The sequence below is a fragment of the Neoarius graeffei genome, chromosome 25, assembly GCF_027579695.1.
Source record: "Neoarius graeffei isolate fNeoGra1 chromosome 25, fNeoGra1.pri, whole genome shotgun sequence".
NCBI lineage: Eukaryota > Metazoa > Chordata > Actinopteri > Siluriformes > Ariidae > Neoarius > Neoarius graeffei.
Window position 1 is genome coordinate 5979575 of NC_083593.1, and position 26523 is coordinate 6006097.

The 26523-nt window shown below is 41.4% G+C and overlaps 2 protein-coding genes across 4 annotated transcripts in view; one reads left to right on the forward strand and one right to left on the reverse strand.

Annotated features, from left to right (window-relative positions):
* The window catches only part of nf1b (neurofibromin 1b), a 153482-nt gene that overhangs the window by 17321 nt on the left and 109638 nt on the right, over nt 1-26523 (reverse strand). For all 3 annotated transcript variants that reach the window (XM_060908982.1, XM_060908981.1, XM_060908983.1), the window contains 7 exons: nt 12914-13346; nt 12318-12658; nt 9967-10169; nt 7003-7196; nt 4802-4942; nt 2576-2855; nt 2002-2216 (listed from right to left, as the gene is read on the reverse strand). In XM_060908982.1, coding sequence (XP_060764965.1) covers nt 2002-2216; nt 2576-2855; nt 4802-4942; nt 7003-7196; nt 9967-10169; nt 12318-12658; nt 12914-13346 — 1807 coding nt within the window. The remainder of the gene's footprint in view (nt 1-2001; nt 2217-2575; nt 2856-4801; nt 4943-7002; nt 7197-9966; nt 10170-12317; nt 12659-12913; nt 13347-26523) is intronic.
* LOC132873108 (uncharacterized) lies at nt 16466-19742 on the forward strand. The gene is made up of 2 exons (XM_060908353.1): nt 16466-16580; nt 18780-19742. Exon 2 carries the CDS (start codon nt 18799-18801, stop codon nt 19471-19473), a length of 675 nt encoding a protein of 224 aa, XP_060764336.1. The 5' UTR covers nt 16466-16580; nt 18780-18798; the 3' UTR covers nt 19474-19742.

Sequence of the window (26523 nt, forward strand, 5' to 3'; positions counted from 1 at the left end):
GAGACCGGATTACTCACAAATTACTCACTCTGTTCATTATGCTCAGGACAAACATCTCCCTGGTATTAAACCCCATTCAGGGGTGTGTATCTGCTTCTAAAGACAATAACAAGAGCACCTTGATATGTGATTATTAATTAAAAAATCCACTCAATCACTTCAATTGTATAAAACAAATGAGTGCGTGGAAAAACCCTGTGGGTTCTTCAGTGCTGTAAAAATAACCTGGAAACAGCAGTGTGAGGAAGTGTTGAAGACTTAAGCTAAAAATATAAAGGCCACATTTTAGTAAATGGAACCGGTACAGAAGCCTGTCTCAACTGGTACACAGTACTGCAGTTTTGTAGGTTACAGCAGAAATACTTTCAGGACACTTAAACCTAAGCCAAAGCAACATGAAGTGATCTGAAAGAAAGACTGTCCAAATTAAAAAAAACTTGGAATAATCAATATTATCTATTATGAGACATAGAGGCCACTTTTTCCATGGAATAAAAACGTTCTATTCCCTTCTTGTGGGTTTATTGATAGCATGCAATATTGTTACCATATCGCTCATCCTCCGGGTATTACGCCACTGTACCCAATGGAGAATGAGCGTGCAACATTTGTAACAATACTGCACGTTGTCAAGACAACACGACATCACATGTCAGAGACGTAAAACTTCCGTGTTAGTGAGCGACAGGGACAATTTGTAAACAAACATGGCCGCCAGGTTTGTTTCATTAAAAAAAAAAGGAAGATTTTGAGAGAATTTTGGCTGCTGGGTCGCTCCATTGTGTGTGTTGATTTTAAGAGTAAATTACACATGGATAATAATAATAATAATAATAATAATAATAATAATAATATTTGGCTTGACTGCACTAGCTTTGGCCTTCGTTAACACTACACCAGCTGGAAGGTAACTGGACTGCTGTGCTAACAGCACCGAGTCACAGGTAAGCTAGCATTGGCCTTTGCTAACGTTACTGCTACACCAGCTGGAAGGTAACTGGACTGCTGTGCTAACAGCACCGAGTCACAGGTAAGCTAGCATTGGCCTTTGCTAACATTACTGCTACACCAGCTGGAAGGTAACTGGACTGCTGTGCTAACAGCACCGAGTCACAAGTAAGCTAGCATTGGCCTTTGCTAACGCTATTGCTACACCAGCTGGAAGGTAACTGGACTGCTGTGCTAACAGCACCGAGTCACAGGTAAGCTAGCATTGGCCTTTGCTAACGTTACTGCTACACCAGCTGGAAGGTAACTGGACTGCTGTGCTAACAGCACCGAGTCACAGGTAAGCTAGCATTGGCCTTTGCTAACGTTACTGCTACACCAGCTGGAAGGTAACTGGACTGCTGTGCTAACAGCACCGAGTCACAGGTAAGCTAGCATTGGCCTTTGCTAACATTACTGCTACACCAGCTGGAAGGTAACTGGACTGCTGTGCTAACAGCACCGAGTCACAAGTAAGCTAGCATTGGCCTTTGCTAACGCTATTGCTACACCAGCTGGAAGGTAACTGGACTGCCGCGCTAACAGCACCGAGTCACAGGTAAGCTAGCATTGGCCTTTGCTAACGCTATTGCTACACCAACTGGAAGGTAACTGGACTGCCGCGCTAACAGCACCGAGCCGCGGGTAAGCTAGCATTGGCCTTTGCTAACGCTATTGCTACACCAGCTGGAAGGTAACTGGACTGCCGCGCTAACAGCACCGAGCCACAGGTAAGCTAGCATTGGCCTTTGAGAATGCAGACATGAAGAGTGTGTGTATGTATAATAATAACAGCTTTATTTCATGGTATATCAGATATATTCCATTCAGATACTCATCTTCGACTTGTTCAATATCATGCTAGCTGAATGGAATATCTGATATACCACTCAACGCCAGCTAATATTATTTAATTATTAAACTTCTACTACAATACTGAGAATGTACAGAAAGTTTTCCGATTGGCTGAAACACCGAGCAGCTGACTATCAATTATCTACAACGATCAAGTACCTCCATGATCTCCAGCAGAGCCTCTGTGACCGTCTCCAGCGAAGAGAGAGCGAAGGTCTCTCGCTCGTACGATCCTGGTGAGAAGGAGCGATCCCTGTAGCTGGAGCGGAACGCTATGACGGCTGCAGACTTGACTTTACTGATGCCGAACAGTAGGTAAAACTTGGGTAGTGAGAATTCGGTCAGACTCAGCCTCAACACCTGCTTGGTCTCTTCTGCAGGACAGAACAAGCATTTGTTATCAACCTGCTCCATTAGCTTCTCTTCAGATCAATTAGCAATAAATATAAAAGAAGATATTCATTCAGACTAATGACTGATCTACAGATGCTTTTTATTTTCAGCAAGAAAATATTTTGTGTGGTCCAAATTTAACTGGAAGACATCTGAGGATGGCCTTCCTTATTTTAACAAGGTCTTGGCTGAAATTCGTAACAAATTTACCGTGTTCTAACGGCGTTAAACCTATCAAACTATCCGATTTATAGTGGGGGGGTTTAGTGTTTTCATTAAACACGGTGAGCGTAGCTAGAGGTATGGCTAGGACGGATACACTCGGTGTGCATGCCCTCACCGCTAAAGCTGAGCTGTGAGCAGGTGCAGAGCGAGTGGATGATGTTAATGACAAGGCCGTGGGTGGAGGCTCGCAGCGAGAGCGGCCCTGTGGCCACCAGCAGAGTCACCACGTGAAACAGGTAGGGCAGGTGAGCTGCCACATCCAGCAGGTTGTTGAAGGACAGCATGAGCATGTAGCGCGCCAAGATCGCAATGTCGTCCCACATCAAGTGCTGCTCCAGCGTTGGAGTCGGGGACAGGCACGTCTTATCGATGATCTTACACATGCGGATAATAACCTGGGCAGAGATGATCAGATTACAGCATCGTAAACATAGCGAGGATGAGCTTTTATTAACAATGTTTACAAGACATAGAAACAAGTCAATTAATCTAATCTAATCTAATCTAATCTAGAAATCAGGGCTTTGAACCAGAATTTTTTTCCTATTGGTTCGTTCCGAACAGAAACAGAATTTTAACATTTCCGGTTTTGGGTTCCACCATTAAATAGACGTTCCCGAACCGGTTAGAACAAAAAAATTTCGTTCCCGGAACGGTTAATTACGTTCCCTGTCAGCTGTTTAACAAATGGCTATAAAATTATGTCTCTGTCTCATCCAGCTTAAGCCAAATGTAGGCTAATTCTATTACAACCTTCATTAAATAAGACAAGAAATAATTCAAAACAATTATTATTTCAAATGTTGGCGATTTGGATTCTCAGTATGTCTTCCCATCTACACAAACAGAAAAAGTGCCAAAAATGAAAGATAATTCGTTTAGTGTGTTACCAAAGGCTAGTCAGGCCCTATGCACTGATAGGCTAACAGAGGTTAACGTCATTTAATGTTCGCGAGCCTCTCATTAATGTGGACAAATATATTGATATCGTGTTTGAAATTGACATTTTTGAATAACGATAGACTGCAATATTTATCTCTTATTTAAGATGTGGAGACGTGATAGTAGTCCACCCTCCCGCTCTCTCCATTCAGTCAGCGAACGTCACACAGGAAGTGAACCCCAGCGGGTCATAGAAACTTGCGCTGGAGAAGAATGACTTTTTTTTTTATTTGTAGGCTACGGAAACTTTGAGGAACGAAATAAAAACCGGTATTAACCGGTTACCATTATTTTTAATAAGCGTTTCTGTTCCGGAACATAAAAAATAATAAAGTTTCTGGTTTCGTTTCTGTTCCATGTGAAATAGAAAAAGTTCCCGGTTTTCGTTTTCGTTCCTTGAACCAGTTCAAAGCCCTGCTAGAAATACAGGATTTCGAGATTAATGATATCCTGGGGCGAGTCTTTGGCTGTACAACTTTCAGGCGTGATTTCACAATATAACATGTCCACTGATCAGTCCTCAGTATTCGAGATGCACAAGAGTATTCATAGTACACCAAAATCCAAAGAAAATCATGATACGGAAACTTGCGCAGAATAAAAAACAAGTTCTGTCATGAAAGACGGCCAGGTGATGCAATTGGACAAGAAGTGGGCAAAGAGGGCACATCCAGCTCCATGCCTGTGCAAGACAGAGGTACTATACAGATCAGTCCTACATCTCGGTCCTACATGTCTAAATAATTTAAACCTCCCGGGATTTAGCACGACTGTCTTTTGTTAAGAGTTGCAGCATATGTGAAACGGGTTTTTTAAGCCCTAGTAACCCTTGTACTACAGGGACAAAGCAACCCCTGTGCTAGCCTTCCTGCTCGGGCACATCTCCCGCTGGCACGAGCTCACATGGCCTTCGCCACATGACTCAAACAATCCCCACAGTCATAACAGAAGTGAGAAAAGATTTAAACCCACATGCGCACACACCTTCACATCGAGCAAAGTTACTCAGAAAGAAACACAGATGTAGTGAAATTATTTCAACACTGACAGACATTTTGCCATGTCATGCTAAAGGTCAAAAAATATAAAAACGTAGCAAAGGCCAAGTGGACGGGAGGATAAGATAATTAGTGATGGCAATAATTATATTATATAATAGTGATGATATTAAATCGTGAACTCCTCTTGGATGTCAGATTCTGATTATAGACATCACCACATCATTTTTATGTTTAAAACAGGCTTTCTGAGCACTTCGGTTGGATAACAGCTTAGTGATGTCATGAAATGTGTGTCACAGCTTTCGACCAATCACATTTGAGATTAGAGGATAACATGGAAAACTTTTACAATTACTTCATTTTGACATCCTGTGTGTGTGTGCGTGTGTGTGTGTCACCTTGCTAGAGACCAGTTTGACATTGCCAGAGGCCAGAGCCACAGCGGTGTCCGCCATCACCTCAGCCTTAATGGAGCCCAGTCCTCCTGTCGCACTGGTCTTAATGAAGCTGTCCAACACCACGTCCAGCAAGTCTGTGATCTGGAACAGACAGAAGATGGTCAGAGACCGAGTGAGCTGTGACGACCACAGTCTTTAGTTTTATACCTTATAGAAAAACGTATTGGCGGCACGGTTGTGTAGTGGTTAGCGTGGTCACCTCACAGCAAGAAGGTCCTGGGTTCGAGCCCCATGGCCGGCGAGGGCCTTTCTGTGCGGAGTTTGCATGTTCTCCGTGTGGGTTTCCTCCGGGTGCTCCGGTTTCCCCCACAGTCCAAAGACATGCAGGTTAGGTTAACTGGTGACTTTAAATTGACCGTAGGTGTGAATGTGAGTGTGAATGGTTGTCTGTGTCTATGTGTCAGCCCTGTGATGACCTGGCGACTTGTCCAGGGTGTACCCCGCCTTTCGCCCGTAGTCAGCTGGGATAGGCTCCAGCTTGCCTGCGACCCTGTAGAACAGGATAAAGCGACTAGAGATAATGAGATGAAATGAGAAAAACGTATTCGCAAAGACACTATGTAAGGAATAAAACACAACAGGAAGTGCTGTTATAGGAAAAAATAGTCATACATCACATCACATCACTTCCTGAAGTGTTTTTTTCCCCCCACTCCTTTAACATGCCACATCAGTTTGCCTCAAGTTAGTTAGTCCATTGTTCTCACAGTAGGGTCCTGAAAGCATAGTCAGGGAGTCTGCAATTTTCTAATTCTGTAAACGTTATCAAAGTTACTACGCCCTTAACTGGAATGTAAAAACAACAAGAACAACTTTAATAAATATGGATTCCATGGCTGGAAGGTTGAAAAGGAAAAAAAATGGCTCAAATAAAACATCCAAAATATTATTAGACCCATTTAAATAATGTGCCTATTTTATTATCTCATCTCATTATCTCTAGCCGCTTTATCCTGTCCTACAGGGTCGCAGGCAAGCTGGTGCCTATCCCAGCTGACTACGGGCGAAAGGCGGGGTACACCCTGGACAAGTCGCCAGGTCATCACAGGGCCGACACATAGACACAGACAACCATTCACACACACATTCACACCTACGGTCAATTTAGAGTCACCAGTTAACCTAACCTGCATGTCTTTGGACTGTGGAGGAAACCGGAGCACCCGGAGGAAACCCACGCGGACACGGGAAGAACATGCAAACTCCGCACAGAAAGGCCCTCGCCGGCCCCGGGGCTCGAACCCAGGACCTTCTTGCTGTGAGGCGACAGCGCTAACCACTACACCACCGTGCCGCCCCCTATTTTATTATAGTTAGTAATAAATCTATACTGATGGGGTCCATGATTTTTTTTTTTGTTGGTTATTATTATTATTATGATTTACGTTAAAGCAAAAAAGCAGTTTGTCATGTTGCCAAATATCTGGAAAGACTTTCCTTTGTCATATATTTTTATTTTACCTCTGACTGTTACAAAGCACTCACACTGGAGATTCCTTCCAGAATGGTTAACCAAACATCTCCTTATAGATAACATTACCCTGTCATCAATTACACATCATTATTTTTTAAATCTGTGTTGCGTCCGACATAGCGTTTGTTATTGCTATAGAAACATAGTGTGTTAAAACATAATAGCTGTCAAATCTACTATTTACAGAAGATGAATCCTCCTCATCATCATATGTTCTGACCAATCAGTGCTGTATAAAGTCCAAAGTGAAATTTATTGGCAGACGAATTATTTAAATGCCAAATGTGTGGTTGGTTTAAATATTTAGTGGACAGGTGGGACAATGTGACAGACATGGCAGCCTGGAGGTTGGGAATTTTTTTCCTGTGGAGAAAAATTTGCATCGTCTCCCCTGAGAACCTAATGTCTTGATAATCAAACACAGGAAAATAAGAATTCCTTAAGGAGATTATAAAGCAGAGTTGAGTCTACAAGAACGGCATGGCATGGCACCCTACTGGAGTAAATCTGCACACTAATGCCCATAGTCAGGTGATGTAATACAATAAAAACAATAAAGGTAACTTTGTACAAGTGCACTTCAGTAGCCGGGCGTCTGAACGAGCACATACAGACATAATTTGATCTGATAAATCTTATCGCTAGAATCAATCATGACGTGTCGTACTTGGCCCAGGCTTCCCCAGATCTTGGCCTGGATGGACGGGTACATCTGCTTCTCGTTGATGGTCATAGTGATGAGCTTGTCCAGGATGGCGGTGACCCGCTGGCGCTTGGCATCGTCGTTGTGCTTACAGAAGCGGACCAGGTTGAGCAGCCATGGAGTTATATACTCCAGACAGAGGTGTTTCAACTCGATACCTGCACACACACACACACCAAAAAAATCTAAGAAACCTGTGATTCAATTTCCTCAGCAATCACAGCTGGTGATCTGCAAGTCTGTTTTTAATCATGATAACAAAATCAGAGTTGAGAAACGGATGGATTAGGAAATTACTGTATTTCCAGGATTATACAGCCTGCAATTTGCATCACAGATTTTGCTGATTATATAGCAGGCAGCGCAAATTCTTGCCTCATTCTAATATCCTCATGAGTTCGTGCTTTTGTATGACCTGTGCTACACCAGCAGCTGTGAAAACCTGCCTTACCTTTAGTTTGGGGTTAGCTTTGAAACCTGAATACCAAATATTTTAATTATTTCAGCAGCATTGATCACACAAACAAAAGCTACAACCCCGATTCCAAAAAAGTTGGGACAAAGTACAAATTGTAAACAAAAACGGAATGCAATAATTTACAAATCTCAAAAACTGATACTGTATTCACAACAGAACATAGACAACATATCAAATGTCGAAAGTGAGACATTTTGAAATTTCATGCCAAATATTGACTCATTTGAAATTTCATGACAGCAACACATCTCAAAAAAGTTGGGACAGGGGCAATAAGAGGCTGGAAAAGTTAAAGGTACAAAAAAGGAACAGCTGGAGGACCAAATTGCAACTCGTTAGGTCAGTTGGCAATAGGTCATTAACATGACTGGGTATAAAAAGAGCATCTTGGAGTGGCAGCGGCTCTCAGAAGTAAAGATGGGAAGAGGATCACCAATCCCCCTAATTCTGCGCCGACAGATAGTGGAGCAATATCAGAAAGGAGTTCGACAGTGTAAAATTGCCAAGAGTTTGAACATATCATCATCTACAGTGCATAATATCATCAAAAGATTCAGGGAATCTGGAAGAATCTCTGTGCGTAAGGGTCAAGGCCGGAAAACCATACTGGGTGCCCGTGATCTTCGGGCCCTTAGACGGCACTGCATCACATACAGGCATGCTTCTGTATTGGAAATCACAAAATGGGCTCAGGAATATTTCCAGAGAACATTATCTGTGAACACAATTCACCGTGCCATCCACCGTTGCCAGCTAAAACTCTATAGCTCAAAGAAGAAGCCGTATCTAAACATGATCCAGAAGCGCAGACGTCTTCTCTGGGCCAAGGCTCATTTAAAATGGACTGTGGCAAAGTGGAAAACTGTTCTGTGGTCAGACGAATCAAAATTTGAAGTTCTTTATGGAAATCAGGGACGCCGTGTCATTCGGACTAAAGAGGAGAAGGACGACCCGAGTTGTTATCAGTGCTCAGTTCAGAAGCCTGCATCTCTGATGGTATGGGGTTGCATTAGTGCATGTGGCATGGGCAGCTTACACATCTGGAAAGACACCATCAATGCTGAAAGGTATATCCAGGTTCTAGAGCAACATATGCTCCCATCCAGACGACGTCTCTTTCAGGGAAGACCTTGCATTTTCCAACATGACAATGCTAAACCACATACTGCATCAATTACAGCATCATGGCTGCGTAGAAGAAGGGTCCGGGTACTGAACTGGCCAGCCTGCAGTCCAGATCTTTCACCCATAGAAAACATTTGGCGCATCATAAAACGGAAGATACGACAGAAAAGACCTAAGACAGTTGAGCAACTCGAATCCTACATTAGACAAGAATGGGTTAACATTCCTATCCCTAAACTTGAGCAACTTGTCTCCTCAGTCCCCAGACGTTTACAGACTGTTGTAAAGAGAAAAGGGGATGTCTCACAGTGGGAAACATGGCCTTGTCCCAACTTTTTTGAGATGTGTTGTTGTCATGAAATATAAAATCACCTAATTTTTCTCTTTAAATGATACATTTTCTCAGTTTAAACATTTGATGTGTCATCTATGTTCTATTCTGAATAAAATATGGAATTTTGAAACTTCCACATCATTGCATTCCGTTTTTATTTACAATTTGTACTTTGTCCCAACTTTTTTGGAATCGGGGTTGTACTTATGAGTAAAGGTTTCATCACTAAAGATAGCTGCAATGCTCCTGGATTATTAGCGCAAAAATGATTGGACGGTTATTGATTTTCCCGCATAATTCAAAAACGCCTTTGAAAAAATTACTGACACCCCAAAACAGCTTTAATGAATAAATGCAAATGAACTGTCAGCTTAACAAATAATTAAAGTTTTTAAATATTGCTCTCAGGCAGCAAAAACTCTATCACTCTAAACACTACTAAATATGGCATTTGGTGTGTTTATTAATGCGTTTCCATTCTTATTTTCATTTGTTTTGAAATTTCCAGGATAAAATTTCAGACTTTCTCCAAAGATTTTTATTAAAAGGTTCTGAATTTTTAAAATCTGAAATCTTATTCCTAAAACTTTCTAAACAAAGGGAGGAAAATGGACAAAAATGCAAATGTATCAAATAATTAACAAATGTATATTAATTTAAAATTATTTTAGCTAATGTGATGTGCAAATAATGAAAATGTATGGAATTCTTATTTAAATATGTTAAATACATTCAAGCTTCAAAACCTCATAATTGAGCACCATTTTATATTAAAAGAAAAAAAAATTGTCTAATACCTGGATGTCTCTGCCAGGTGGTCAAGACTATTTGTCGTAACTATAGAAGCAAATTAACAAAGAAACAGTACGATACATGATCTGTGTCTCAGGTTCTGGAATGAGGAGCAGTCTGAGATCCTCTCCAGCCTCGTTAGACACCCTGACACTGACACACGGAAAAGATTAAAAGAAGAATACTGAGAGGCACTGACTGGACTTGCTGAAGCCGGAGATACACTCCTCGAGGAACTCCAGCGTGAGGTGGGGCTCGTTGGCTGCCAGCGTCTTGCTGATGGAGACGATGAAGAGGGTGTTGTTGGCTGGGATGCACAGACCTGACGTCTCCAGTAGCTGGCCCTCAATCTTCAGGTTAAAGGTGCAGGTTAAGGCACACAGGAGATTATAGGCTGCTGACCTGCACACACAAGAATGAGAGAGGAGTGGAAAATCAATAATGACATAAAAATATGTACAAGTTGTACATTTAACACACACACACACACACACACACCACAACCATCCCATAAATACTGCATTAAAGTTTCCACTGAGGGTAATAAGCTCATATACAGAACTAAGGAATAAAACACTTGATGTAATCGGAACATAAATCGACGACAAGGTGTTGTGAAGTTTAATGACGGTGACGATCCTGAAGTTGATCGTTTTCCTACAGCAGCACGTCCCAAAGTGTTTATTCCTTTATTTTATTCATCACAACTACTTAATAAATATTAGGGCTGTCAACTGATTAAAATATTTAAATCGCATAGCTAACTCGCAATTAATCACAAATTAATCGCACATTTTTTTTTTAATCTGTTCTAAAATGTACCTTAAAGAGAAATTTTTCAAGTTTTTGGTGAGTGGGAGTGGACAAATCTGCTTGCTTTATGCAAATATATGCAGCCAGGTCAGGAAGGATAAGGCTAGACACAGCAAAAATTGTCGTCGTTGATAGTTTATTCCCCCACTGCATTTAAAAAAATAAATAAAGCAGCGTTAACTTTATAATTTTGAGGGTCGAGCCAAGAGTTTAGCCATGGCCTAATGGTTAGAGAAGCAGCTTTGGGGCCAAAAGGTTGCTGGTTTGATTCCCTGGACCTGCAGGAATGGTTGAAGTGCTCTTGAGCAAGGCACCAAATCCCCAACTGCTCCCCAGGCTGCTCGGGGTACGTCGTACATTGCTCTGGATAAGAGCGTCTGCTAAATGCCTGTAATGTAATGTAATGTAATTCAGTGTGAAGAAAGCAATATTAGTATTTTCCTCTAGTTCTGTACTTAAGTTCCAGCCTCAACCTGTGCAATAAAATAAATTAAACTCGGTGATGTGGAGTCTAGACAACAGTAATGGCCGTCTTTAAATAAAGAAATAATAAATACATTTGTTTAGCCACACAGCTCATAAAGATGTTTTCCAGTAAAATGCAATAACTCACCGGTAAATATACTGTACAGTACATTCATGAGCAAAAACTGCATTTATAAACACTTTTACATCGCTCACAAATTTTTCAGAATACAGCAAACTCTCTCACTCTCACACCAATGTACAACCTGCACACACACACACACACACACACACACACACACCTGGACCTTAACATGTCTTCTTTTCTCCCCTCTGGACCATCAAAAGCATATAAAAAAATACACACATTTTATATAAAAACAGCCAGAACGCAACAATATAAATTGATTCCGTACATAAGAGCACTTTATCACAACATACGCAGACCAGCTACTTGCTACATCGCTCGCTCGCACGACATCACTTCCTGATTTCCCAAACTACGGAAGAAGGGGCACAGAATGTGCATGCATTAATTATGCATCAAAAAAAAAAATTAGTGGTGTTAAAAGGAATTTGCGTTAACTTGTCATCATCACATTAACTTCGACAGCCCTGCTATATATCCATTTATAGTCATGTTCATATGATGATGTGGAACATCCAGGAAACAAGCTATTTCATGTTATCAGTTACTTTATAGCAGATAAACAGTTATTCTCTCAGCAGACTCTCTTTTTCCTCTTTCTTACAGTTAATAAAAAAAAAAAAAATGCAGCTTTTTGTGTTCAAGATTTCTTCACACTGGAAGAACTTGATAGCGGACACTGGAGACTCCTTCTGTAAAATTGTAAATAAACGTCTCCTTCGTTAAAACGTCACCAGATCAATGATCTCTCGCTCTCTCTCACACTCACGTCCCTGTGCAAGTTGTTACTATGGAAACAATAACATATTAGAACATAAAACTGGGGGCGTCGTGGCTCAGGTGGATAAGGAGCCATACTATAAATCCGGGGACCCGGGTTCGATTCCGACCCGAGGTCATTTCCCGATCCCTCCCCGTCTCTCTCTCCCACTCATTTCCTGTCTCTACACTGTCCTATCCAATAAAGGTGAAAAAAGCCCAAAAAATATCTTTAAAAAAAGAACATAAAACCATCAGAGCTGCTGTAATTCACGATTAATTAATTAATAAATACATTTTGACCAATCAGAATCAAGAATTCAGCAGTGTTGTGGTATTTAACGAGTGTGCTAACTGTTAATGACCTGAGACTAGGGTCGGAGCTGCCCAGGTTGAGAAGCGCGATGTTGAGGAGCGTCCCGGGCACGTCCTTGGGCCTGATCTTGGTGTGCTGTGGGATGGAGTCGGGCTGAGAGAGCTCCCAGCGCGTGCGGATGTGAATGATGGAGTGCACTATGGCCTCGCACTCCTGGTGCATGAAGGTGAGCGGCGTGCCCTGGTTGGCGATGGTCAGCGTGAACTGGTTCTCGTCCACCAGGCAGATCTCCTCGATCTCCGAGGCGTAGTAGATATCGTTAAGGAAGACCGACTGGCCCAAGACACGTGTGCGGTCTGCCGAGGTCACCTGCACAGCATTGGACCCCACCTGAAGAGGGGAAGAGAGGGACATGCTTACTTTATATTACACTGACTTTTAAACACAATATTCTATTAACTCTAAGGTAATGAATAAAACATCACTTTCGCTATGACAACTACAGCAGCTTATTAACCCAATCAGAATCGAGCTTTCATTTGTGCTGTGGCTTTTTATATCATCAAATCTTCCATAACATGCTTCAGAGAAATAATTCAGCATTCTGGCAATAAAAACATTCGAGCTTGTTCCTCTCCAGCTCACCTTGATGGACACCTTGGTGTCCTTGTGGGCCAGTTTGAGGGCATTGTGAAACACCTTGAGATCCTCCTCCAGGCTCAGCGTGGCGGCCGGAAGCTTCTGCTGCTCCAGTTCGATGTGCTCAGCCAGCTTCGTCGGCGAGTCGATGAAAAGCAGCTTCTTGCTGCCCTTCAAGCCGGTGAGGAGCCTCTCGTGGTACTTCGTGTACTCCCGCACCCATGTGTTACAGTTGTAGATGTAGATGGCTGCTACGTTCTCGTAGGCAAACCCCGGAAAGACGACAAACCATTTGGAGAGGAAGTCGGTCTTAAATCGGTTGCTGGGGCCAGCATGGGTCAGGTCCACTACGATCTCATACGGTTTGGCGTAGTAGGGCTTGAGGGTAAGCAGCACGTGGTAGATGAGCAAGTCTCCATTAATCTGGCCAGTTTTGAACCTGAAAAGAAAGCACGGAAAACGTTCATTAGTGATGACTGGGATTAAAAAGTTGTGAAAAATAAGACCGGTTTGAGAAGAAGGGTAGAATTGGGGGGGGGGGGGGGATATATATCCCTGAACACTCTGAGTCTGTTTCCTCTGATCAAATCTCAACACAACAAGCAGCTGCTTTTCATATTTCATCTTGGGTACATGATCTTACTATGCTCCTGTACATGGAGTCTCTCCTACTGTTTTTGATCCAAGAACTATTGTTTTGACATCTTGTGCTTGGATCATCTTTGTACAGAGTTTAAGAAATTAATTGAGTAGTAATTGGGGAAGCAATGGCCTAATGGTTAGAGAAGCAGCTTTGGGACCAATAGGTTGTCGGTTCGATTCCCTGGACCTGAAGGAATGGCTGAAGTGCCCTTGAACAAGGCACCTAACCCCCAACTGCTCTGGGTATGTTGTTCTGGATAAGAGCGTCTGCTAAATGCCTGTAATGTAAATGTAATTAAGTTTTTTAGGAATAAGATTATTTATATTTAAATAATTTAAATAAATTATAAAAATTATTTTTCCGAGAAGCAAAAATGCTCCACAGAGCATCTTAACCCAAAGTATTATTTATGATGAAGATTTATACAAGTAATTTATTTTTATTTCATGAAGTTGTTCATATATATTTTAGATAAAAAAAAGTTTCTAGCTTGATTAACCCACATGCTTTGCAAGCTAGCTAAAGAAAGACATTCTGGGGCTTTAAAAATAAAAAAATAAGCTGAAAATATTCCCCAGGAAAAACATTACAAAAAGACTGTCGAGTTTCATTTCCCCAATAGCCTGCTGGCTGAGTGCATCATCCTCCTCCTCATCATCATCCTCCCCGTTCATGCTAATCCTGCATGCAAATATTGTCTTTTTACAGTAAATGGGCATTTTTATTTTAACAGAGGTAACTTCCCTAAAATAATGAAAGCAGAACCTGTCAAGATGAGGTGCATGATGTCTACAAATCCAATTACAGTTGTGTTCAAAATAATAGCAGTGTGTTTAAAAACGTGAGTAAAGCTCAAAATCCTTATAATTGTTTTTATTTCCATGCACTGGGAACACTGCACATTATATTCTACATCAAAACATGAAGAAAAATGTATCAAATGTTTTAATTACTTTACAGAAAATGAAGAAAAATGAATTTTGGGCTGTTCAAAAAAATAGCAGTGTCTGCATTTTTCATTACAAACTCAAATATTGACTGTATAAACTGAAAAAATCTTTAGGATTTAGTATTCCTGTGAATTACTAAACTAATATTTAGTTGTATAACCACGGTTTCTGAGAACTGCTTCACATCTGTGTTGCATGGAGTCGACCAACTTCTGGCACCTGTGAACAGGTATTCCAGCCCAGGATGATTTGACAACATTCCACAATTCTTCTGCATTTCTTGGTTTTGCCTCAGAAACAGCATTTTTGATGTCACCCCACAAGTTTTCTATCGGATTAAGGTCCGGGGATTGGGCTGGCCACTCCATAACTTTCATTTTGTTGGTCTTGAACCCTGATGCTGCTCGCTTACTGGTGTGTTTGGGGTCGTTGTCTTTTTGAAACATCCATTTCAAGGGCATTTCCTCTTCAGCATAAGGCAACATGACCTCTTCAAGTATTTTGATATATGCAAACTGATCCATGATCCCTGGTATGCGATAAATAGGCCCGACACCATAGTAAGAGAAACATCCCCATATCATGATGCTTGCACCACCATGCTTCACTGTCTTCAGAGTGTACTGTGGCTTGAATTCACTGTCTGGGGGTCGTCTGACAAACTGTCTGCGGCTCTTGGACCCAAAAAGAACAATTTTACTTTCATCAGTCCACGAAATGTTTCTCCATTTCTCTTTAGGCCAGTCGATGTGTTCTTTGGCAAATTGTATCCTCTTCAGCACGTCTTTTTTTTTTAACAGTCGGACTTTGCGGGGGCTTCTTGCCGATAGATTAGCTTCACACAGGCGTCTTCTAATTGTCACAGTACTCACAGGTAACTTCAGACCGTCTTTCATCACCCTGGAGCTGATCATTGGCTGAGTCTTTGTCATTCTGGCTATTCTTCGATCCATTCGAATGGTAGTCTTCCATTTTCTTCCACGTCTCTCTGGTTTTGCTGTCCATTTTAAAGCACTGGAGATCATTTTAGCCCAGCAGCCCATCATTTTCTGCACTTCTTTATGCATTTTCCCCTCTCCAATCAACGTTTTAATCAAAACACGCTGTTCTTCTGAACAATGTCTGGAACGACTCAGGTTTTCAGAGAGAAATGGATGTACAACATGTGCTGGCTTCATCCTTAAATTAGTGCCACCTGACTGACACCTGTTTTTTCACAGAATGAATGACCTCACTAATTGAACTCCACACTGCTATTATTTTGAACACGCCCCTTTCACTTAATTATTCAATTACACAGACTCAGGAGCATGCATATCATGAATGTTGGGTCTGTTGGTTTTCTACGACTTTACTACACCTACTGGTAAATTATTTGCCATGTAGTAATATAATTTCTACCAAAAGCAGTGATTGATCTGGTTAGTCATGTTGGACTGCTATTATTTTGAACACGACTGTATATATTTTAGCAAGTTAGAAAAACTTGGGCCGCATTTAACCCTGCTCTAAAATCATACTCGAATGATTTAGACATGAAGGCATTCTTGCTTGAGAATTAAGCACGCTGCTATTCATGTTTGAATGTGTATGGGAACATAAACCCAACCTCTATGTCACTGAGGTGCTAAAAAAAACAAAACCAGACACACTTTTCTTACTGTGGCTTTAACTCAAAAATATTTTACGTATGAAATGACAGAGAAAGCTCTTTTAAAGTCCGTCCGTTTTATAGAACCTTTCCCAAGCTCAAGAATGAACTATACGATAAGAATCCTATAGCTTGAGACACGAGTAATATTCAATCAGTCAAAGGGTAAAGAATGAAGCTCTAGTATGTAGAGCTCAAGCTCTAGTATGGCAAGCTCAAGCCATATGCAGGTTTAAAAATATTTCCAATAAAACCACAGCAGAAGTGAAAAAGTGACAGGAAACGTGTCTGTGCTATTCTGTGAAGCCAGAGCCATATCTCCTCATGCTTCATGACCAGCTGCTTCACATTTCACACATTAACTTCACCCGACCACATCTCCCTAGTGATCTCAAAGAGATCGCACACACAGCAGGCAAAGATTTAGAGGTAAGTAACAGATTTTTCATTTGTTATCTTAACTACATCAGAGTCCACATTTTGGATTTAAGTCTTTCAATAAGATGAAACAATTCAGTGGGAGGTCACCAAGTGCAACTCATTTGTTTCCTGTACTTGGGTGCGGTTATTTATGTATTTTCATCTGTGCTTCTTTTGTCTTTCACTTACGGTACTATTTGTAGCTTTTAATATCAAACTGCTTCAAGGAGTCTAAATTCCTAACAAAACGTGATGATACAGAGACCCAAGGTCTGTCACTATAAAATATACGTACTTTGCACTTATCACAGCTAGTTATTTTCATATGAGCTAAACTATTAGAAAGACTAAGAATAAAGCTGTTAGCTAATGTTTTCCCATATTTATTGGTTTCTTGGATCCTTGGTCAAAGAGGTACTAATTTACCATCATGAACTAAAATCAGATCAGGATGTGATTTGTCGCACACGTCTTTTTCTTTTGTAAATCTTTCTTGTACTTTCGCATTTATATTTATATGGTACTTATGGTAAGTCAATTTAGGAGTTTATGGTTGAAGAATCTGAAGATCGACTTCAACGTTTAAAAGAGGAATGATCTAGAATTAGTCATTTTTATAGCACTTTTACCTGAGTAAAGAATGTGGGTGCTTTTTACCATCTCTGGTGTAACTACTGATTTAAGGAAAATAACATAAGGTAAATACAATTGTACTTCTCAATTTCAGTGTAACTGCAATTCAGCTGTAGATTTGGATAAATTAAAACTCAACAGACCAATATTCAGAAATTTAGAGCTCACTGCTTCACCAAAAGATTATTAAGCTCACACCTTTACACTATTATTGAATTCTGTACGGATCAACTGCTGCTGCTCCGGCACTTCACCGTAAGAGTAATCAGGATCATCAGACATGACTCAAATAATCAAGCAGTGGTTCACACTAAAGCTCTTGCTCCACACAGGTAGAAACATGATCGTCACTGGAAAATCAAATCAACACACAACAAAAACATTTACATTACTGAGTAGATTTCTGTAAGAAATTGCTATTATATTATAGTCTATAAAAATATAAACAGGTTACAGCCAGAATGCGAGATTCTTTGCTTGGTGAAAATGTTTTTACATGTTTTAAAAAGTCTCGGAACGACTACGTAATTGTGCTTCCATATAGCAGAAATAAAATTTGCATATGAAAATAGCTCATCACAAGGGAAAAAAAAAATTCTTAGTGTTGCGACCCATCAGCCGTCACTGTGGCTGAAAAAATAATAATAAAAAAAAAATCCAGTTTTGACCATTTTTTTCCTACATGTAACTTACTTTGACTCTACAAAAAAAAAAAGTACTTTACTTTGTAGAAATTATGTAGACTTTTTTTTTTAAAATTAACTTTCTAAACTTAGCTAGACTTTTTATAAAGGTCATTATAGGATATATAAAAAGACTGTTGAACAAAAGAGGCTGAAAAATTGCAACTGGATGTGAAACCACTAAAATATAGATAAATACTTTCATGGTTAACTGTATTATTTTGATATTTTCTTTAATAGAAGAAATGCTGGAGACCAAAAATGGCTTTAAAAAAAATAATGACATGAAATGTTTCAATATTAAAGTAAATAAATAAATAAAAATAATAATAATAATAATATAAACCGTAATCAGTAAGCCATAATAAACAAAACAAAGTCAATATTTGGTATGAGACGACTCCTTTTTTTTTTAAAGCAAAGTCTCAGGTAGAGTGAGTGCAGTTTTATGCGGAAATGAGCTGTAGGTTTTCCTGAGCATCTTCCAGAACCAGCCACAGTTCTTCTGGACACTTTGACTGTCACACTCGCGTCTTCATTTTGCACCAAAACCCAGTAGCCTGCATTATATTTTCTTTTTTAATCTGAAAAGTGCTATATTACCGGTATGTCATATGCTGCGCAGATACAAACATTTAATTTTGTGCTGGGGGAAAAGGGGAAAAAAAACCTTTGGAACTCTAAAATACTTTTGTAAATGTTTTGACTCGATAATGTAGAAGTCATAAAATAGAAATCTATAACAAAGTTTGTATGGGGGGAAAAAAACAAAACAGGGTGCCTAAGACTTTTGCACAGTACTGTATTTCAGTTCAAGAAATAATGTATATAGTAATTAGGAAAATGATTGACCACTCATTTAGAAAGCCCTTTTTTCTGAATTCTCTTACAGATTCCTGACAGATTCCAAAATGTACCATTTTGTGTGCTTCATTCTGTTTGTGAGTGTGAATGGACAAAAGTCTTCAGCCACAACTCCATCTTCATTCAGCAGTGCTTCAAATCCAACCGTGTCTACAAATGCTTCAGTGCAAACGCTTCAAACCAATCCATCGACAAGAGACAATAAACACATGGCCAAACCCACAGTGCTGGCTATTGTCAGCAAGACCGAACAAACGCCAGGTCAGTCCAGTATGGGAACAGGCTGCCTCATCAATCTCGAGGACAAGAAAGAAATGACACTATGGTTGATGATTGCAGTCCTTTCAGTAATCTGCTTTTTGTTGCTGATCATCATCATGTGCCTGACCTGCAAATGTTGTCGAGGCGCAAAGAACAACGAGCTGGTCGTGACGAAATCGCCCAAAATCACCCGGAGCAACAGCGAAAATGGTGGGCCGTCAGAAACTGACATAATGTTGAAGGACTGCAGCTCGGTGAAAGTGGAGATTGAGGCAACTGAAGATGAGTCACAGGTGCCAGAGGAGGTGGGCGGAGCAACCGCCCAAGTCGGAAACCAGGTCTCCACCGAAGAGAACAAAAATTCAGCTGACGTCACCAGTGAGACCACGCCGACCCAAGAAGTCGATCAATCCGACGAAACAGGTGATTTGAAGATGGAAGATTTGGAAAAGGCAGAGTAGGAATCATCCTGGCATCACCAAGACGACACACGCAGCTCTGACTGCAGGTGGAATCGAATTCAAAGCCAAATCCTCTGTACGTGTTTCGCTTTTCTTTTTTGTTTCTGGGCAGCCAGTTTATCAGGAATTTGTGCCAAATTTAGAGATGACTTGAAAAATAACGAGGGAAATGATAAATGATGTAATGTGTTGGAAATTTCAAGTTTTAATGTATAGAGTCAGTAAATAGTGTAGAATACCAAATTGTGCAAATTCAATGAAAATGTACATTGTCACTCAAAAATGAGATTTTTTTTGTTTCTTATTTTTTTAAACTCTTGCTCTTGGAAGTCAAGAAAATACATAAATAAATACATACATCTCGAAAATGTCGTGTCTCTTTTTAATCCAGTTCCGTAATCTGGGCAAACATGTTGATGAATGTTATCTATGATGATCCAACTTGCATTAAAAGGTGCAAGAGACGTCACACCCAATTTGGACAAGGTCACTGAATTATAGGTGGCGATATTTGTCAAGTTACAGCTCCGTCAGGGCTCAGTGTCAGAAGCAGGCACGCTTGGTCAGGATTTGACGGCTTTTCCGCAGCTCTTCCAGTCCAGTATGGTCTCTGACTATATTCCAGTGAGTTAACCTATTAGTTATGATGTGCATTAGTAATGCCAGTGAGGTAAAATAAAAATAACATCTAAAGAGGGATGGCACGGTGGTGTAGTGGTTAGCACTGTCGCCTCACAGCAAGAAGGTTCTGGGTTCGAGCCCAGCAGCCGACGGGGGCCTTTCTGTGTGGAGTTTGCATGTTCTCTCCATGTCCGTGTGGGTTTCTGCCGGGTGCTCCGGTTTCCCCCACAGTCCAAAGACATGCAGGTTAGACTAATCGGTGGCTCTAAATTGACCGTAGGTGTGAATGCGAATGGTTGTCTGTGTCTATGTGTCAGCCCTGTGACGACCTGACAACTTGTCCAGGGTGTACCCTGCCTCTCACCCATAGTCAGCTGGGATAGGCTCCAGCTTGCCTGCAACCCTGTAGAACAGGATAAGCGGCTACAGATAATGGATGGATGGAAAGCCACATGCTTTCTAAACATTTTCCGAATTTCCAGAGCACTTGAGCATGACCTGGATAACCTTCATACACTTGAACATCCCTAATTCCCATAAACTTAGTGTGTGAGCAGGTCATTGTGGCCATGAATACTTGTAACTTGCATCACCAATGGCCAGAAACTTGCAGTTGTGGGGTATTTCCTTGGCGATATCATGGCCTAATGGTTAGAGAAGCAGCTTTGGTACTGAAAGGTCATCGGTTTGATTCCCTGGACCAGCAGGCATGGCTGAAGTGACCTTGAGCAAGGCACCTAACCCCCAGGCTGCTCTGGGTCAGAGTATCTGCTCAATGCCATTAACATTTCTATTCACATTGGTTACTATATCTCACTATCCTTAATCTTTACTAGAAACTAAAAAGGTACTCATTTGGTTCTTGTCCTGTAACAAAAAAATCCACCTAAAACGTGTATTATTATGAGGACGACTGGGCAACAAAGAGCTACACTCTCACCCATACAAACAGAGAAAGGATCGGATTAGTAGGCAGACGATGTAGCACTGCTGGGCTGCATGAAAGCGCTCTTAAAGAATTCTGCTTTTCTAAAAGAACAGCCGTCAAGAAACAAAGCACCAATAAAAGCCCATTCAAAACGTCCTGTTCCTTTCTGTACCACACACATACACATTTCCTTTCATCCGTTTACTCACCTGCCAGCATAAGAATGTGAGAAGACTGCAAATAACCAGCAAGTTATAACTGTGCATAGAAATTGTTTTTGTTCTGTTCTATTTAAACAAACGAAAGTTTACTGATTGTTACAAAAAGGGCGTCCAAGGATTTCCAATTCAAATTGGTGCACTGGTCCCAATATGTACGATGCAGCTACAGCAATTCAAAGCATGGCACTGGCCAAAGGTTGGAAGGTGATGGTGACTGAATAGAGCCGGGTATCTCTGGTGAAATCTTGATTGTCGTTGGTCAGAAGGTGTTAACTTACATTTTCAAATATAGCTGCAAGCAGCAATGCGGGGCCAAGCAGGGTGACCCAGCCTAAGTTGCCATGGCAACAGAAAGAACTGACCAGGCAGACGATCAGAGGCACGCACAGGAAGTGTTTACAAGCAGAAATGTACCTCCAACCAGATGGGTAGAGGCATGCACGGCTTCACCGTCAAAATCGATTGACTGTGATGCCTTTGAAATTACTTCAAGTGTACTAGGTGTGTGTGTGTGTGTGTGCTAAGAGACTGCTGAGATATGAGCTCAATGATATATGATCCTAAATACATTTTGGAAAGTTATAGCGCCCCCTAATGGCCAATGTGCACCAAATGTAGAATGGGACCTTTTGGAGGGGTGGGGCATAATCCCACCAAGTTTGGTTAAGAAAGGTCAAAGGGCTGCCGAGATATGACCACACTTCCTGTTTCACATCTGCACGTCCAAATTTGATTGGCCGCCACGGCCAAACGCTTATGAAATTCGAAAAACCGGGTAAGTTTTATGTGCAGCTTAGTCCAAAGTTGCCATGTACCAAGCTTGGAAGGAATTGGTCAAAGATTGAGGGAGGAGAAGCATTTTAATTGATTTTCACAAAATTCAAAATGGCGGAAAATATACCAGGCGGAATATGACGCCATAGGGTGCGTTGGATTCGTGTTGACCCAAGGATCCCATAGATACTTAGCTTTTGACGATCAGAAGTACGGTTCAAAAGTAACAAGCAGAAATGTACCTGCAACTTTGACCTGTTGGTGGCGCTAGAGAGTTTGAGGTGGTGAGTTGAAATTTGCTGACAAGAACCTTGAGGCAGCCTAGAATCAGTGTGCCAAATTTGAAAACCTCTAGTCAGACAGTTCTATGGGTTGCCATAGAATTTCATTGATTTTAACAAAATTCAAAATGGCGGAAAATCCTCAAGGCAGAATATGACGTCATAGGGTGCGATAGATTCGTCTTGACCCAAGGATTCCAGAGATAGTGGAATTTTGTTTCTACCCCAAACGCATCATGAGATATGAGCCAAAAGTCATTTTTCCTAGTTATAGCGCCCCCTGGCAGCCAATTTGTTCCAATTTTTTTCTGTTCCTTCATGCAGGGGTGCCGCATAATCTCACCAAGTTTCGTTAAGATACGCCAAAGGGCGGCTGAAATATGACCACACTTCCTGTTTGGCGTCTGCGCAGCCAAATTTGATTGGCTGCCACGGCCAAACGCTTATGAAATTCTAAAATCCGGGTAAGTTTCTTGTGCAGCTTAGTCCACAGTTGCCATCTACCAAGTTTGGAAGGAATTGGTCAAAAATTGAGGGAGGAGAAGCATTTTAATTGATTTTCACATAATTCAAAATGGCGGAAAATATACAAGGCGGACTATGACGGCATAGGATGCGTTGGATTCGTTTTGACCCAAGGATTCCAGCGATACACAGATTTTGACGATCAGACATACGGTTCAAAAGTAACAAGCAGAAATGTACATGCAACTTTGGCCTGTTGTTGGCGCTAGAGAGTTTGAGGTGGTGAGTTGAAATTTGCTGACAAGAACCTTGAGCCAGCCTAGAATCAGTGTGCCAAATTTGAAAACCTGTCGTCAGACGGTTCTATGGGTTTCCATAGAATTTCATTGATTTTAACAAAATTCAAAATGGCGGAAAATCCTCAAGGCAGAATATGACGTCATAGGGTGCGATAGATTCGTCTTGACCCAAGGATTCCATAGGCAGTGTAATTTTGTTTCTAGCCAAAACGCATCATGAGATATGAGCCAAAAGACATTTTTCCTAGTTATAGCGCCCCCTAGCAGCCAATTTGTTCCAAATTCTTTGGGGTCCTTCATGGAGGGGTGGGGCATAAACCCACCAAGTTTCGTTAAGATAGGCCAAAGGCCGGCCGAAATATGATTACACTACCTGTTTGGCGTCTGCGCCTCCAATTTTGATTGGCTGCCACGGCCAAACGCTTATGAAATTCTAAAAACCGGGTAAGTTTCTTGTGGAGCTTAGTCCAAAGTTGCCATCTACCAAGTTTGGGAGAAATTGGTCCAAAATTGAGGGAGGAGAAGCATTTTAATTGATTTTCACAAAATTCAAAATGGCGGGAAAACTATATGGGCGGAAAATGACGTCATGGGGTGCTTTGGATTCGTCTTGACCCAAGGATTCCAGGGATACCAAGTTTTTGAAAATCGGACCAACGGTTCAAAAGTTACAAGCAGAAATGTACCTGCAACTTTGACCTGCTGGTGGCGCTAGAGGGTTGGGGGTGGGGACCTAAAAATTGTTGTGGGGAATGCTGAGACTGTCTAGAATGTGTGTGCCAAATTTGAGCATTTTCCTATGTGTGGTTCTATGGGCTGCCATTGACATCCCATAGGAGAAGAAAGTTGAATAATAAATATAGCTGCAAGCAGCAATGCGGGGCCAAGCAGCGTGACCCAGCCTAAGTTGCCAAGGCAACAGAAAGAACTGACCAGGCAGACGGTCAGAGGCACGCACGGGAAGTGTTTACAAGCAGAAATGTACCTCCAACCAGATGGGTAGAGGCATGCACGGCTTCACCGTCAAAATCGATTGACTGTGATGGCTGAAATTACTTCAAGTGTACTAGGTGTGTGTGTGTGTGTGTGTGTGTGTGTGTGTGTGTGTGTGTGTGTGCAAAAAGACTGCTGAGATATGAGCTCAATGATATATGAGCCAAAATACATTTTGGAAAGTTATAGCGCCCCCTAATGGCCAATGTGCACCAAATGAGGTACGGGACCTTTTGGAGGGGTGGGGCATAATCCCACCAAGTTTGGTTAAGCAAGGTCAAAGGGCTACCGAGATATGAGCACACTTCCTGTGTCACATCTGCACGGCCAAATTTGATTGGCCGCCACAGCCAAACGCTTACGAAATTCGAAAAACCGGGTAAGTTTTATGTGCAGCTTAGTCCAAAGTTGCCATATACCAAGGTTAGAAGGAATTGGTCAAAAATTGAAGGAGGAGAAGCATTTTAATTGATTTTCACAAAATTCAAAATGGCGGAAAATATACAAGGGGGAATATGACGTCATAGGGTGCGTTGGATTCGTGTTGACCCACGGATCCCAGGGATACTTAGATTTTGACGATCAGAAGTACGGATCAAAAGTAACAAGCAGAAATGTACCTGTAACTTTGACCTGTTGGTGGCGCTAGAGAGATTGAGGTGGTGAGCTGAAATTTGCTGACAAGACCCTTGAGACAGCCTAGAATCAGTGTGCCAAATTTGAAAACCTCTAGTCAGACGGTTCTATGGGTTGCCATAGAATTTCATTGATTTTAACAAAATTCAAAATGGCGGAAAATCCTCAAGGCAGAATATGACGTCATAGGTGGCGATTGATTCGTCTTGACCCAAGGATTCCAGAGATAGTGGAATTTTGTTTCTAGCCCAAACGCATCATGAGATATGAGCCAAAAGACAATTTTCCTAGTTATAGCGCCCCCTAGCAGCCAATTTGTTCCAAATTTTTTGGGGTCCTTCATGGAGGGGTGGGGCATAATCCCACCAAGTTTAGTTAAGATAAGCCAAAGGGCGGCCGAGACATGAGCACACTTCCTGTTTCACATCTGCGCGGCCAAATTTGATTGGCCGCCACAGCCAAACGCTTACGAAATTCGTAAAACCGGGTAAGTTTTATGTGCAGCTTAGTCCAAAGTTGCCATATACCAAGTTTAGAAGGAATTGGTCAAAAATTGAAGGAGGAGAAGCATTTTAATTGATTTTCACAAAATTCAAAATGGCGGAAAATATACAAGGGGGAATATGACGTCATAGGGTGCGTTGGATTCGTGTTGACCCACGGATCCCATGGATACTTAGATTTTGACGATCAGAAGTACGGATCAAAAGTAACAAGCAGAAATGTACCTGTAACTTTGACCTGTTGGTGGCGCTAGAGAGTTTGAGGTGGTGAGCTGAAATTTGCTGACAAGACCCTTGAGACAGCCTATAATCAGTGTCCCAAATTTGAAAACCTCTAGTCAGACGGTTCTATGGGTTGCCATAGAATTTCATTGATTTTAACAAAATTCAAAATGGCGGAAAATCCTCAAGGCAGAATATGACGTCATAGGGTGCGATAGATTCGACTTGACGCAAGGATTCCAGAGGCAGTGGAATTTTGTTTCTACCCAAAAGGCATCATGAGATATGAGCCAAAAGTCATTTTTCCTAGTTATAGCGCCCCCTAGCAGCCAATTTGTTCCAAATTTTTTGTGGCCCTTTGTGGATGGGTGGGGCATAATGCCACCAAGTTTCGTTAAGATAGGCCAAAGGGCGGCTGAAATATCAGCACACTTCCTGTTTGGCGTCTGCGCAGCCAAATTTGATTGGCTGCCACGGCCAAACGCTTATGAAATTCTAAAATCCGGGTAAGTTTCTAGTGCAGCTTAGTCGACAGTTGCCATCTTCCAAGTTTGGGAGAAATTGCTCAAAAATTGTGGGAGGAGAAGCATTTTAATTGATTTTCACAAAATTCAAAATGGCGGGAAAACTATATGGGCGGAAAATGACGTCATGGGGTGCTTTGTATTCGTCTTGACCCAAGGATTCCAGGGATACCAAGTTTTTGAAAATCGGACCAACGGTTCAAAAGTTACAAGCAGAAATGTACCTGCAACTTTGACCTGCTGGTGGCGCTAGAGGGTTGGGGGTGGGGACCTAAAAATTGTTGTGGGGAATGCTGAGACTGTCTAGAATGTGTGTGCCAAATTTGAGCATTTTCCTATGTGTGGTTCTATGGGCTTCCATTGACATCCCATAGGAGAAGAAAGTTGAATAATAATAATAATAATAATAATAATAAGAAAACCGACAAACTCATTAGGGGCCTTCGCCAGCTTCGCTGCTTGGCCCCTAAATATAGCTGCAAGCAGCTATGCGGGGCCAAGCAGTGTGACCCAGCCTAAGTTGCCAAGGCAACAGAAAGAACTGACCAGGCAGACGGTCAGAGGCACGCACGGGAAGTGTTTA

What these genes read in the sequence shown, in the direction of transcription:
- LOC132873108 (XM_060908353.1), top strand. Translation starts at nt 18,799, where the DNA reads ATGTACCATTTTGTGTGCTTCATTCTGTTTGTGAGTGTGAATGGACAA.